The following is a 12741-nucleotide window of genomic DNA, read 5'->3' as shown; positions in this document are numbered from 1 at the left end:
AGCGTGTAGAGGTGGGTCTTCTTGTCGGTGTAGTACGAGCGCAGGTGTGTGTGTGTGTGTGTGTGTGTGTGTGTGTTACCCAGTGTGTAGAGGTGGGTCTTCTTGTCGGTGTAGTACGAACGCAGGTGTGTGTGTGTGTGTGTGTGTGTGTGTGTGTTACCCAGCGTGTAGAGGTGGGTCTTCTTGTCGGTGTAGTACGAGCGCAGGTGTGTGTGTGTGTGTGTGTGTGTGTGTGTGTTACCCAGTGTGTAGAGGTGGGTCTTCTTGTCGGTGTAGTACGAGCGCAGGTGTGTGTGTGTGTGTGTGTGTGTGTGTGTGTGTGTGTGTGTTACCCAGTGTGTAGAGGTGGGTCTTCTTGTCGGTGTAGTACGAGCGCAGGTGTGTGTGTGTGTGTGTGTGTGTGTTACCCAGTGTGTAGAGGTGGGTCTTCTTGTCGGTGTAGTACGAGCGCAGGTGTGTGTGTGTGTGTGTGTGTGTGTGTGTGTGTGTGTGTGTGTTACCCAGTGTGTAGAGGTGGGTCTTCTTGTCGGTGTAGTACGAGCGCAGGTGTGTGTGTGTGTGTGTGTGTTACCCAGTGTGTAGAGGTGGGTCTTCTTGTCGGTGTAGTACGAGCGCAGGTCAGTGTGTGTGTGTGTGTGTGTGTGTGTTACCCAGTGTGTAGAGGTGGGTCTTCTTGTCGGTGTAGTACGAGCGCAGGTGTGTGTGTGTGTGTGTGTGTGTGTGTGTTACCCAGTGTGTAGAGGTGGGTCTTCTTGTCGGTGTAGTACGAGCGCAGGTCAGTGTGTGTGTGTGTGTGTGTGTGTGTTACCCAGTGTGTAGAGGTGGGTCTTCTTGTCGGTGTAGTACGAGCGCAGGTCGGCGTCGGGCTTCTTCGCGTGCTTCTCCTCAAACTCGCCGGTTTTCGGGTTCTTGTGTCTGAAGATGAAGTGCAGCTTGTAATCCTCTCCACACTTATCCGGCCCGAACATGATGGTGTACGGAGTCTTATCCACGAACTCCGCCTGCCACGACACACACACACACACACATCAGTGTCGGGTCTAACTCGTATGATCCATCACCAGTGGTCACAACTAAAGATCACATCACTGACACCAGATCAGAGGGAGGCAGAAGCATGTGACCACCATCATCAGTCCTGAATGTGATGTAGAGGAGTTCACTTCCTGATGATTTACTTTCCTCCACGTTCAGGGAGCTACTATGCTTTACATCATCATCATCACACACACACACACACACGTCCTCACCAGGTCCAGGTCGGGCGTCTGAGACAGCAGTTTGACGTACGCCCCGCCACAGTCGATGCCCGTCTGGAAGTTCACCTCGTACCTGAGCAAACAGACAGAGCATCACTAGCATCACTAGCATCACTAGCGTCACCTCAGGCTTCACACGGTCTGAGGACATGGCTTCAGTGCGGAGAACACTTCATGATCAACATGCCATTCTCAGGGAATGTTAATGTACCGTAATGTTGAACACACATGACTTTGATTTGCCCATTTCCACCTCACAATATTTGAACTAAAGCGTTGTCTTTGGACAGGGTAACCCGTGCGCTGTACTCACTGGAGGATGAGTGGCTTGGTGTCGAAGGTGAAAGGTCGCAGCAGGAGCCCAGAGATGGCGTGGTGCTTGGCTTTGGACTTCAACACCAGACCTTTATCTCCGGGCAGCTTAGTGTTCTGCATCTCCTCGACCTCCCATTTCCCTGCACACACAACCACACACGGTCAGCTCACACACGGTCAGCTCACACACACATGGTCAGCTCACACACACATGGTCAGCTCACACACACAACCACACACACGGTCAGCTCACACACACATGGTCAGCTCACACACACAACCACACACACGGTCAGCTCACACACACACAACCACACACACACACACAGCTCCTGCAAAACCACTTTACAGCAAATGTCCTGAAGTTTTGAATTTTCATTGGAAACTCAAACTAAACACATTAAGATCAGGAGTCAGAAACAGGTTCTGTGACGTTCTTTCTTTATTCACAGGTGAAGTCTTCAGTTGATCGTATGCTGAACTGATCATTTAAAGGTAGGGTAGGTCAGAATTGTCTAAAAAAACTTATTCAAATTTGTTTAAACGGTCTTTATAAACCAATACATAATTAAAATGCAAGTACTCTGAAATAGAGAGTATAAAAAACTGAGTGACTAATGCAGTAATTCTTAAAGTGTGGTCCGCCATCACCCCCTAGTGGTCCGCGAAAAGATGACCTAAACAAGGCAAGTGTTTATAAAATCGTCACTTATTTAAGTAGATTTTTAATGCACTTGCGAAACTGATGACAGTTCTTGCCATTCTGTTTGAACCCTTTCGCACGTACGTCCTGGGCTGGTCCCTGGAGCGTACGATCACACCGGGTGTGCATTAGCGCATCACGTGATCAACTGCTAAATTCAAATGCTTTGGCGCGTTGGCTGGCGCTGAGCCAGAGACGGACGAGCTCAGTGCTTGTCATATCTCATATGTTTTCAACCACATAATGTTTATTTTAGGTTTCAGACATTTAAAAATCACATAAGTTCTAAAAAACAATGAATTTGAGTTTGTAAAATGCACACTGATGTCTATGGAAGCGGCAATAATAATCCTTTATATTATAAAAGACGACACGTTTTATTCATATCAGATACACAATGTGTAAGTAGCTTTACATCTTACCCTATTCTTCTCCCAGTTCACCAGCCACTTACTTTCATGTATTTCGGGAGAAGTGGAGGAATTGACATGTTGTAAATCCAACAGATCCGATTCTCTGACCTGTGGCACAAACTAACATGGCGCCGCCCATCGCGCATACAGCTCCGCTCAACTAACGCGATCGTTATAAAGGTGTTTATACAACAAAACACATCCACATGCACATTTGACAATCAGAATATCAGTGTTTCATACTAAAGCTAATAAATGTGTGAATATTTTGAGTAAAAAAGGAAAAATGACATAAAAGCAGATCATCATTCATTCAGCGCTGTGTTGTGCCTGTGCTGTGTCATGTGACAAGCAATTGACGCGTCACCATGGAAACAATAAAGTGACAGATTCAAATTTTTTACATGAGCAGCTGTTCATATTAAGCTGCAGCTAATTTCACATTTACTTTTTCAAATGAAATACAATTCATATAATAATTTCTAATCATATCATTGCATTTGTGTTTGAATAATTAGTTTTTGACTTGAAACAGTTGCATATTAAACTTAAATTTAGCTTATCCTTCCTATTTTGTTGTTTTTTGGGGGCGTGTTAGAGTGGGATTCTGTTAGGTGGTCCTCAGAAAAAAAATTGGAAAATAAAGTGGCCCTTGAGCTGAAAAAGTTTGAGAAACACTGCTCTAGTGTATTTAATCTTTAATAAACACAGCTCATTAATTCCATTCACTCCCACATAAACACGGGTGCGCGACTGCGCGAACGTGGGCGGGGCCAGTAATAGCGGCGGTAGTCATGGCGACGGAGAGTGACAGTCGCGCAAGCCAATCACTTGTTTCGTCCCGGTAGGAATTAATGAGCTGTGTTTTTTGAAGATTAAATACACTAGAGTCACTCAATTTTTATACTTTCTTTTTCAAAGTACTTACATTTTAATTATGTATTGGTATATAAAGACAGTTTAAGCCAATTTGAAAAAAAGTTCTTTAGACAATTCTTACCTACCCTACCTTTAAGGAATTTCCTTTTTTTTTTACCCATTACAAAAATGTATATTTTATAATTTATCCATATTTTAGATGAACAGATGGAAAATAAATATCACACTGAACTTACCGTCATACTTCGCTATGTCCTCATCAATGCTGTCCTTCTTGGCCTGAGATAAAACCCAGCTAGAAGAACACACAAATATAAACAATCTAGCGGGAAAATCCTTTTCATTACAATTTATGACAAGCATTTCCAAATGACATGCACAACACTACACACACTACAGAGCTCTTATTCTGAAAGAAATTAATACTTGTATTCATCATGGATGCACTAAACTGATCAAGTGACGGTTAAAGCTGCAGTCGGCAAGATTTCTTTGATCATATTCACTGCAACCGACACTGTGCTCCGCCAGAACAACATTAACCCCGCGCTTCTCCCTCCAGCGCGAGCCGTTAGCTGTTCAGCAGAAATCCACCGCTCCCGGTTCTGCTGGTCCAGCCGGCGCAGGGCTGTGTGAGGTCTGCCTGTCAATCACAGGTCGCGCACACCATAGATATACATAATAGAGGCTAGAAGTCTTAAGGCGGAGTCTCGAACGGCATCACCGGCGGCCATCTTGTCACAGGCAAGCGTTCTGTAAGGCGAGTGATCTGCACGAACACAAATACTCTTATCTCGCTGAAATCTTGACGGATTTACAAACGGTTTGGTTTCTTACAAACGTTATTAACGTGGCTATAATTCTGGATGCTTGAACATGTTGAAATATATAATATTATAATTATTAATAAGTATTCAGTGTCATAACTACATCTCTGACGTTTATAACAAACCAACCCGTTTGAAAATCGGCAGAAAATTGAGCAAGTTACGGTTATTTAAAAAGTACATGCACCATTAAAACACAATGTTACGAGTGAGCGAGCTGACTGTGGCAAGATGGCCGCCAGGTGCGGACGTCGACCTCCATTGACCAGCAGCGCGGACGAGACATCTAGCCTTTATTATGTATATCTGTGGTGCACACGCCTCAGATCCCCCTCTCGCGCACGTTACAGTATCACATGCACACAAGAGCTAGGAGGTGCTGCGATCTGTGGGCAGCGTAGCTCCAGTGCTGACGAGACGTTCACAGAATCTGGTGCACACGCTCTGGCGAGCACAGACTCGAGGGTGCGCGGTGCTAGTGGGGGAGGGGCATGAGAGATGTAAACATTCAACATTTTGCCAGACCTGCCGACTGCAGCTTTAAGACAATTATAATGTTACAAAAGATTCTATTTCAAATAAATGCTGTTCTTTTGAAGTTTATATTCATAAAAGAATCCTGAAAATGTATCACGTTTTCCTCAAAAATATGTTTTCAACACTGATAATAATCATAAATGTGTCTTGAGCATCAGATCATCATATTATACTGATTTCTGAAGGATCATGTGACACTGAAGACTGGAGTAATGATGCTGGAAATTACACTTTACTAAATATTCACATAGAAAACAGGATTTAAATTAGAATACTGCACGATATAACCATTTGAACAGCTGTAATATATATTTATAACACATATACTCTCCATACATGCGAGGATGGTGGACCTCTTACCCCTGAAGTGTTCCTTTATCAAAGGACTCTGCAAAGTAGTGCTCTCCCATCGGCTCCGGGGCTTTATACGTCACCTTCAGGAGACACACGTGGGGAGACGTTAGCCTAGTTGTGCTATATTCCACAATATTAGAGAGAGAGCGGTGTTCCTGGAGGAAACGCGCTCGTATGGGTTTGACATCAGGGAGAGTAAATCTGGACTGAGGTGCTTTTTTTAAGTGACTTGATCAATGATTGGCAGATCAAACACATCAACCAATCACAGATCGTCTCTGCTTCGCTCAACAGCCAATCACAGATACATATCTGACCATTTAAAGGAGCAGTTCACTGCAGAATTACAATCTCCTGATGGTTTACTCATCCAAGATGTGCATGACTTTCTCTCTCCAGTGGAACAGAAATGCAGGTGTGTGAGGAACACACTCCAGGATGTTCTCCATATAGTGTCTTCAATGGTCCAGCGGGTCGAAGGTCAGATGTGAGTTTCAGCTTCAAAGTCTCTCACGATCCAGCCGAGGAATAAGAGTCTCATCTAGACAAACCAGCCGCCATTTTATAACAATAATAAACATTTATACACTTTTATCCACAAATGCTGGTCTTGCACTCGCTGTGATGCGGCACACATTACGTACCGTATTTTCCGGACTATAAGTCACACTTTTGTTCATAGTTTGGCTGGTCCTGCGACTTATAGTCAGGTGCGACTTATATATCAAAATTAATTCATACCGACTGAGATGACCCAAGAGAAAACATTACCGTCTGCAGCCGCGAGAGGGCGCTCTAGTTAGCGGAGTTGTTCAGAAGCGACACAAGGAAGAACTCAATGGATTCAGTTTTGTGGGATGAGATCGGGAGCTTGGAGAACTTGCTGACCGGTAACTTGTTGGACTCGCTGGCTAATGTTAGTTTAGCCTATTCAGCCTCAGGGATATGTTCTTTATGCTGTTGTGTCGCTGAATAACTGTTAATGTGTGACGCTAACACACCGGACACTATTCAGCTGTTGTTCTGTGTTGTGGAGCTGAATAGCCTTTCCAGATTAAATGTCTGTTCTTGGTCTTGGATTTTGTGAAATAAATTTCTAAATAAATGCGACTTATAGTCCAGTGCGACTTATATATGTTTTTTTCCTCTTCATGACGCATTTTTTGACTGATGCGACTTATAGTCCGGAAAATACGGTAATCACGTTGAAAGGTCAAGCGTGACGTAGGCGGAAGAACGGACCCAGTGTTTTCTACACTAACCTTTCCACCAACATCAGGTGACCGCCTGACCTTTCAACCCGATTACGTAATGTGTGTCGCATCACAGCGAGTGCAAGACCAGCGTTTGTGGATAAAAGTGTATAAATGTGTATTTAGTTATAAAATGGCGGCTGGTTTGTCTAGATGAGACTAGTTCCTCGGCTGGATCGTGAGACTTTGAAGCTAAAACTCACATCTGACCTTCGACCCGCTGGACCATTGAAGTCACTATATGGAGAACATCCTGGAGTGTGTTCCTCACACACCTGCATTTCTGTTCCACTGGAGAGAGAAACACATGCACATCTTGGATGAAGGGCTGTGGCGGGTCAGCTGTGGGTGAACTAGCGCTCTTACCGTGGGAACCGGGGGTGTGGTCGGGGCCGTCGGCTGCTCTTCCTCGAGCTCTTCCTCACGCATGTCGTCGATGGCATCTTCCACGTCCATCTCCATGTCGTCGGCCTCCTCCTGAGCGCGCACGTGACCCGCGAGGAGCACACACACACTCAGAGACACCAGCGCCACACACAACCGCATCTTCAGCTCCATAGTCTGCGCACACAACACCAACACATCAGACCACAGCTTCTCAAATCATACAGCGCTCACTTGACGTCACCCAAACTGACGAGTCAGCTTTATTTCTACAGCGCTTCACACAACACGGATCGATGTGAAGCAGCTTTACAGGGATACACTGGAGGAGGACTTCAGCTCTGCTGCACAGCCGCTCTTAAACACAACAGTTAGTGCAGTGTTGATTCAGTTCAGAAGCTGTTAGCCAGCTTTAGTGGTGGGCAGATCGAGGCTTCGTGAAACACCCCGACACGGCACCCCCTAGTGGCCAGAACAGTGTACATGCAACTAAACCCCGGCCCAAACATGCATAACACCTTAAATCTATTGCTCATTTTTTATTGAAAGTAAAATTAGGGCTGTCGCGGTGAAGGAATTTCCCTTGCGGTAATTTTGAGTGGCTCAATAGCGCGATATTATCGACATTTATTTATTTATTTGTTGCCATATAAATAAGTGTTACGATGTGGTCAGCATGCACAAAAACGAGGACATTTTCAGGAACCAATGTAACCGAAACTAAACGGCGTCTCTGCGCGTTGAAAGGCTAGTCACTCAGCGCGCAGTTACATTGTTTCGGCAACGGACGGTCTTTGAGCGAATCATTAAACCGTTCATTCAACGAACACGTTCAAAAACTCTGAATCATTAAAAGATAGATGTAATGAAAGGTGTTAATTATTTTTAACTTTGAGCTCCACTTTTCAAGGCTCAGCTGACCAGCACCGCATGGGTGACGCTGTAGCCGATGCTTCACTTAATAAACACGCTCAATCGGCACAGTGAACAAAGCTTCCCTAACATTATTCGTAGCGTAGCGAGTCTTCTATCCAATAAGCACAAACTTGGTTTCTTATTAAAAGTAGAGCACAAAGCCTACCTGATGCACTTTCAAATGAATCAATATGGAATCAAGACTCGGTGAATCAAACGGACTCAAGACTCAGCGAATCAAATGGACTCAAGACTCAGCGAATCAAACGGACTCAAGACTCAGCGAATCAAACGGACTCAAGACTCAGCGAATCAAACGGACTCAAGACTCAGTCAATCAAATGGACTCAAGAGTAAGCCAATCAAACGGACTCAAGACTCAGCGAATCAAACGGACTCAAGACTCAGCGAATCAAACGGACTCAAGACTCAGCGAATCAAACGGACTCAAGACTCAGCGAATCAAACGGACTCAAGACTCAGCGAATCAAACGGACTCAAGACTCAGCGAATCAAACGGACTCAAGACTCAGCGAATCAAACGGACTCAAGACTCAGCGAATCAAACGGACTCAAGACTCAGCGAATCAAATGGACTCAAGACTCAGCGAATCAAACGGACTCAAGACTCAGCGAATCAAACGGACTCAAGACTCAGCGAATCAAACGGACTCAAGACTCAGCGAATCAAACGGACTCAAGACTCAGCGAATCAAACGGACTCAAGACTCAGCGAATCAAATGGACTCAAGACTCAGCGAATCAAATGGACTCAAGACTCAGCGAATCAAACGGACTCAAGACTCAGCGAATCAAATGGACTCAAGACATAGAGAATCAAACGGACTCAAGACTCAGCGAATCAAATGGACTCAAGACATAGAGAATCAAACGGACTCACTGAAACATCCACTCACGCACCGAAGCTTCAGCAAGTCTGCAAAACTACTGTTTGCTATTGTTAAAAACTTTTTGCAAAAATAATTTCACATCCGTGTTAGTTTGGCGTGTGAGTGGCTAATCACTTGATGTTTGTGTGTAGAGTTACTACACAAAAACAGCATTTTTAGAAGAGTTATAGTTTTGAATGAAGTGTTTGCTTATGAAAGAGATGTGTCTAATCATTTATGTGAAACTAACGGACACATGTCTGTGGTCTTGTTAAAGACGCGCGGCACACACACACTGATGCAAACGCCGGCCTGTAGTTGCCATCCCATAGTGCCCATGACTCCAGTCGCCACGGCGATGGCAGAGGCGGAGCCCTGCAGCATCAGCCCCTTTTCTTTAATAAGATTTACCACAATCAGATTACACAAACAACCGGTGCACACACACACACATTAACATGCAAACACACACTCCTCTGTAGCCAACCGGCACTTCACCAGAACTGTGTTCTCTGCTGGATAAAGCAATCGCTTCCTCTCTGCATTCACCGTCAGCATCGAGAGAACAGAAGCGGTCTCAATACTCCCATGACCAATATGAGTGCAGTCTCCAGTGTGTGTGTGTGTGTGTGTGTGTGTGTGTGTGTGTGTCCTCAGGGGTGTCTGTGAGCCTTCATCAGGGTGCTGCTGTTAAACACACACACACACCGCTGTGGTAATGAGCTCAACACACTCAGGATTACGGACACACTGAACCTGTGCTGCAGCATCACCATGGCACACTAAACACAACAAAACCAACACACACACACACACACACACACACACACACACACACACACACACACACACACACACACACACACACACACACACACTACAAGTGTAGAAGATGAATGATTGAAGATAGAATAAAATGTTTTTATTATTATTATTATTTAAAAGCAGAGCTGCATGAATCTGGATAAATTGAGAATCACATATTTTTTGTTTCAAATAATTTTGTCAACAGATATTTAGTTAATATAGATTTTTTTTTGTTCAGTTTGAGTGAATGATTCAACGACTCACTCCGAGTCTTCACTAGTTTCATTACTGGACGAATCAACGTTTTTTAACAAATCTCTGGAATGATTCATGACATGTTTAACAGCCACTGTCGCCCTCTACTGGTGTCCCGATGCGATCGAGGGCTGGAGATCTGGCCAGACACACAATCACGATCACGTGTTTCATATCAGCTGATAGATAAGTCAGATTTCTTTCAGTTTGAAGGTAGATTTTTGCTCCTAAGTGAAAACAGTTAATTGTGGTTTTAAAAGACTCGTTATTTTCAGAACATGACAAACACTTCACATTTTTGAAGTCTTTACAGTTTTCCAGTCATTTATAGCACGGTTTCGTTACGTTTCCAGTGCATAAACATTATATTAAACATTATCAAACTCCTGTTATCGATTTATCGAGGAAAATTGACAAATTATCGTTGTAATCAACATCAGAGTTTATATCTGAGCTATAAGCTTTTATCCCAGTACTTCTGTGATAATCTGAGTTACTGTAAGACAGGAATAATGGTGCGGTGAGGTTGAAAAGACTGAAGCGGTTTCATATTTACACATGCCGACGGCTCTCTGGGTCACAGATCTGAATGTTCCTGTGATCAAAGGGTTAACACACAGAAGAGCCGAAGCGCTGTCATTTAGGAATAAGATCGAGTGTGTGTTTGAATCAAGATGGCGATCTTCTAGCGATTAATCGCGCAGCTCTAGGCTCTGTGCTTTCTTTGTGAATGTGATCAAGAATGCTAGCAACTTATAAACCGCTGGCGGGGAAAGAGTTACGCCTCACTGAACTGACCAGAGAAACTCTCCAAGCCGGTGTTTAAGAGCAGGACACTCCAGTTGAGGATCCCTGGGGTTTCAGTGTGTGTGTGTGTTGTGGAGGGGTCGGGGGTCACAGGATCCAGCACTGACCCATCTGTTGCTCATCTGTGGGGAAGACGATCACACACACACACACACACACACTAGCCCTCCACCATTAAGCTAATCTGGAGTGAACATTAGCATCTGAGCTGACCCAACGCAAGACGTCAGCAGAACTAGCAGTGAAGACACGTCCTGAACCAGACCCGTTCCTACAGATGATGAACCGATGAGTGTGTGTGTGTGTGTGTGTGTGTTTGTGACCGGTCAATATTTTTATTAATGTAATCTGTAAGTACATGCATTTTTGTTTTTTTGGCTAGTGCATCCTGAGTCCAGAATTTTATTTTCAGTGCATCCCTATTATCATTTTACATGTTCTTTCTTTCAGTCATTAAAAAAAAAACAGATTTTGAAGGTGGTCTCAGACATTTGATCAGCCGCGTAACCCGCCGGCGCTCGGCCCTGCAGCGGCTCCGGCCCGACTCCATCAGACACACAGCGGCGCTTGGCGAGGACGACGTTCAGCAGAGCTAGCGGACAGTGCGCGTCTGCTAACCCAGTTTGAGCGGAGATCTGCTCTGCTGATTACACACGACTGCTCCATTAGCGGCATCGCTCTCAGCGGACAGGTTAGCATACGCCCGTATGAACCCGGTCCTGTACAGCTGCGCTCAGATCACATCACTGCCTCATCACGGCTTCTGCACCTCGCTGACCGGCACAGCCAAACTAACCCCGCTTTAAACATGTAGCCTTAAAAATAAAAGACTGACAGATCATAGAGGCCAAAGTAGAGGAGGACATCCTGTGATTATAATACAATATAGGACACATATGAAATAAACAGTGCATTAATATTTTCAGCTGCGCTAGGTGTGTTTACTGGACCAGTAGCATTCAAGTAAGAAATGTAATAAACGTAAACACTGGTTTAATAGACACTGATCCTTATTACAGTTACTCAGTCGAGAGCAGTGTGTGACTCTCTCTGTCCTGTGTCGTGATGAACATTATAAACACACACGTCACAGGAATATTAGGCTTCTGTCACTTTAAGAGTGGATGCACAGATCTAATACACTGATACACACGTGAAATGTTTACAGATTAATGACTGTGTTTATGTAAATGTGTGTGTATTAAGCTCATAAGACGACGCTCAAGAGAACTCAGTTCAGTGTTAGTGTCCGCGCTCAGGACAGCTCATGTAACCGCAGGGCTGTGATCTCCCAGTCGATTGGTCGAGATGTTCTGGCTCAACCAAAACTCTGATTGGTCGATCAGTTGTGCGGCGCTCATGTCGTCAGGTGGAGAGCACTAGTTGCTGACGGGTGTTTCCAGAGCACCTGCTCCACAGGTAACAGTCCATCTTCAGAACACCTGGCTTCACTTCTCTTGGGTTCGCCAGCCCACCGGAGGAGAGACAGACTGAGATCGAGGCTTCGTGAAACCATCCGACACCCGTCTCCACGGTGACACCTAGTGGTCAGGTGTTGATCTGAAGCTACCTTGTCAACGAGACATTAAAAAATGTGTTGTTTTTTTATTATTGTATTTTTCTAATATGTGAAGCTTGTAACCTGTAGGCTCCTCACTGTGCATAATGTTATTTTTATATATCTATCTATCTTAATCCATCTATAATCTATCTCTATATGTATGTCTATATATATTTATATCTATGCATCTATTAATGTGTATACTCTGTCTGTCTCTAGCCTATCAGTCAATGTGTTGTGTAAATTTAAATGTATATTTATATCACTATATCACCAAAAATCTCAAAATCAAACTCCTCTCACAAAAACCCACAAGGTCAAGATGTGTTGATTTCACTTTTATACAGATGTGCGATCTGTTCCCGACCTGTCAATCAAACGCTGACCGCGGATCACACCTGATGAACACTTCGAGGCTTCGTTTGGCCGTAGTCACGTGACACGGGTGTTTTGAATCACGCTTCGGATCAGTGTTTCGAAACATCTGCGCTTCGGGATCTCGCGAAGCTTCGGACCGACTGTCTCGCGTCAGCCATCCCTACTAGAAGGTTTGCTGAATATTATGTATTTAATTGTGAGAGC

General features: G+C 44.4%; 1 protein-coding gene across 2 annotated transcripts in view; it reads right to left on the bottom strand.

The window, feature by feature from the left end:
- Positions 1–12741, bottom strand: part of canx (calnexin) — a 32680-nt gene that overhangs the window by 17600 nt on the left and 2339 nt on the right. For both annotated transcript variants that reach the window (XM_079629729.1, XM_079629728.1), the window contains exons 2-7: positions 6907–7101; positions 5294–5367; positions 3806–3864; positions 1573–1714; positions 1251–1332; positions 809–1001 (exon numbers count right to left, since the gene is read on the bottom strand). In XM_079629729.1, coding sequence (XP_079485855.1) covers positions 809–1001; positions 1251–1332; positions 1573–1714; positions 3806–3864; positions 5294–5367; positions 6907–7098 — 742 coding nt within the window. In that variant the 5' untranslated portion in view covers positions 7099–7101. The remainder of the gene's footprint in view (positions 1–808; positions 1002–1250; positions 1333–1572; positions 1715–3805; positions 3865–5293; positions 5368–6906; positions 7102–12741) is intronic.

The sequence above is a fragment of the Phoxinus phoxinus genome (genome assembly GCF_949152265.1).
Source record: "Phoxinus phoxinus genome assembly, chromosome: 12".
In the NCBI taxonomy this organism is placed as follows: domain Eukaryota; kingdom Metazoa; phylum Chordata; class Actinopteri; order Cypriniformes; family Leuciscidae; genus Phoxinus; species Phoxinus phoxinus.
Note: the sequence above shows the minus strand (reverse complement) of the source record. Positions and strands in the feature narration are given on the sequence as shown.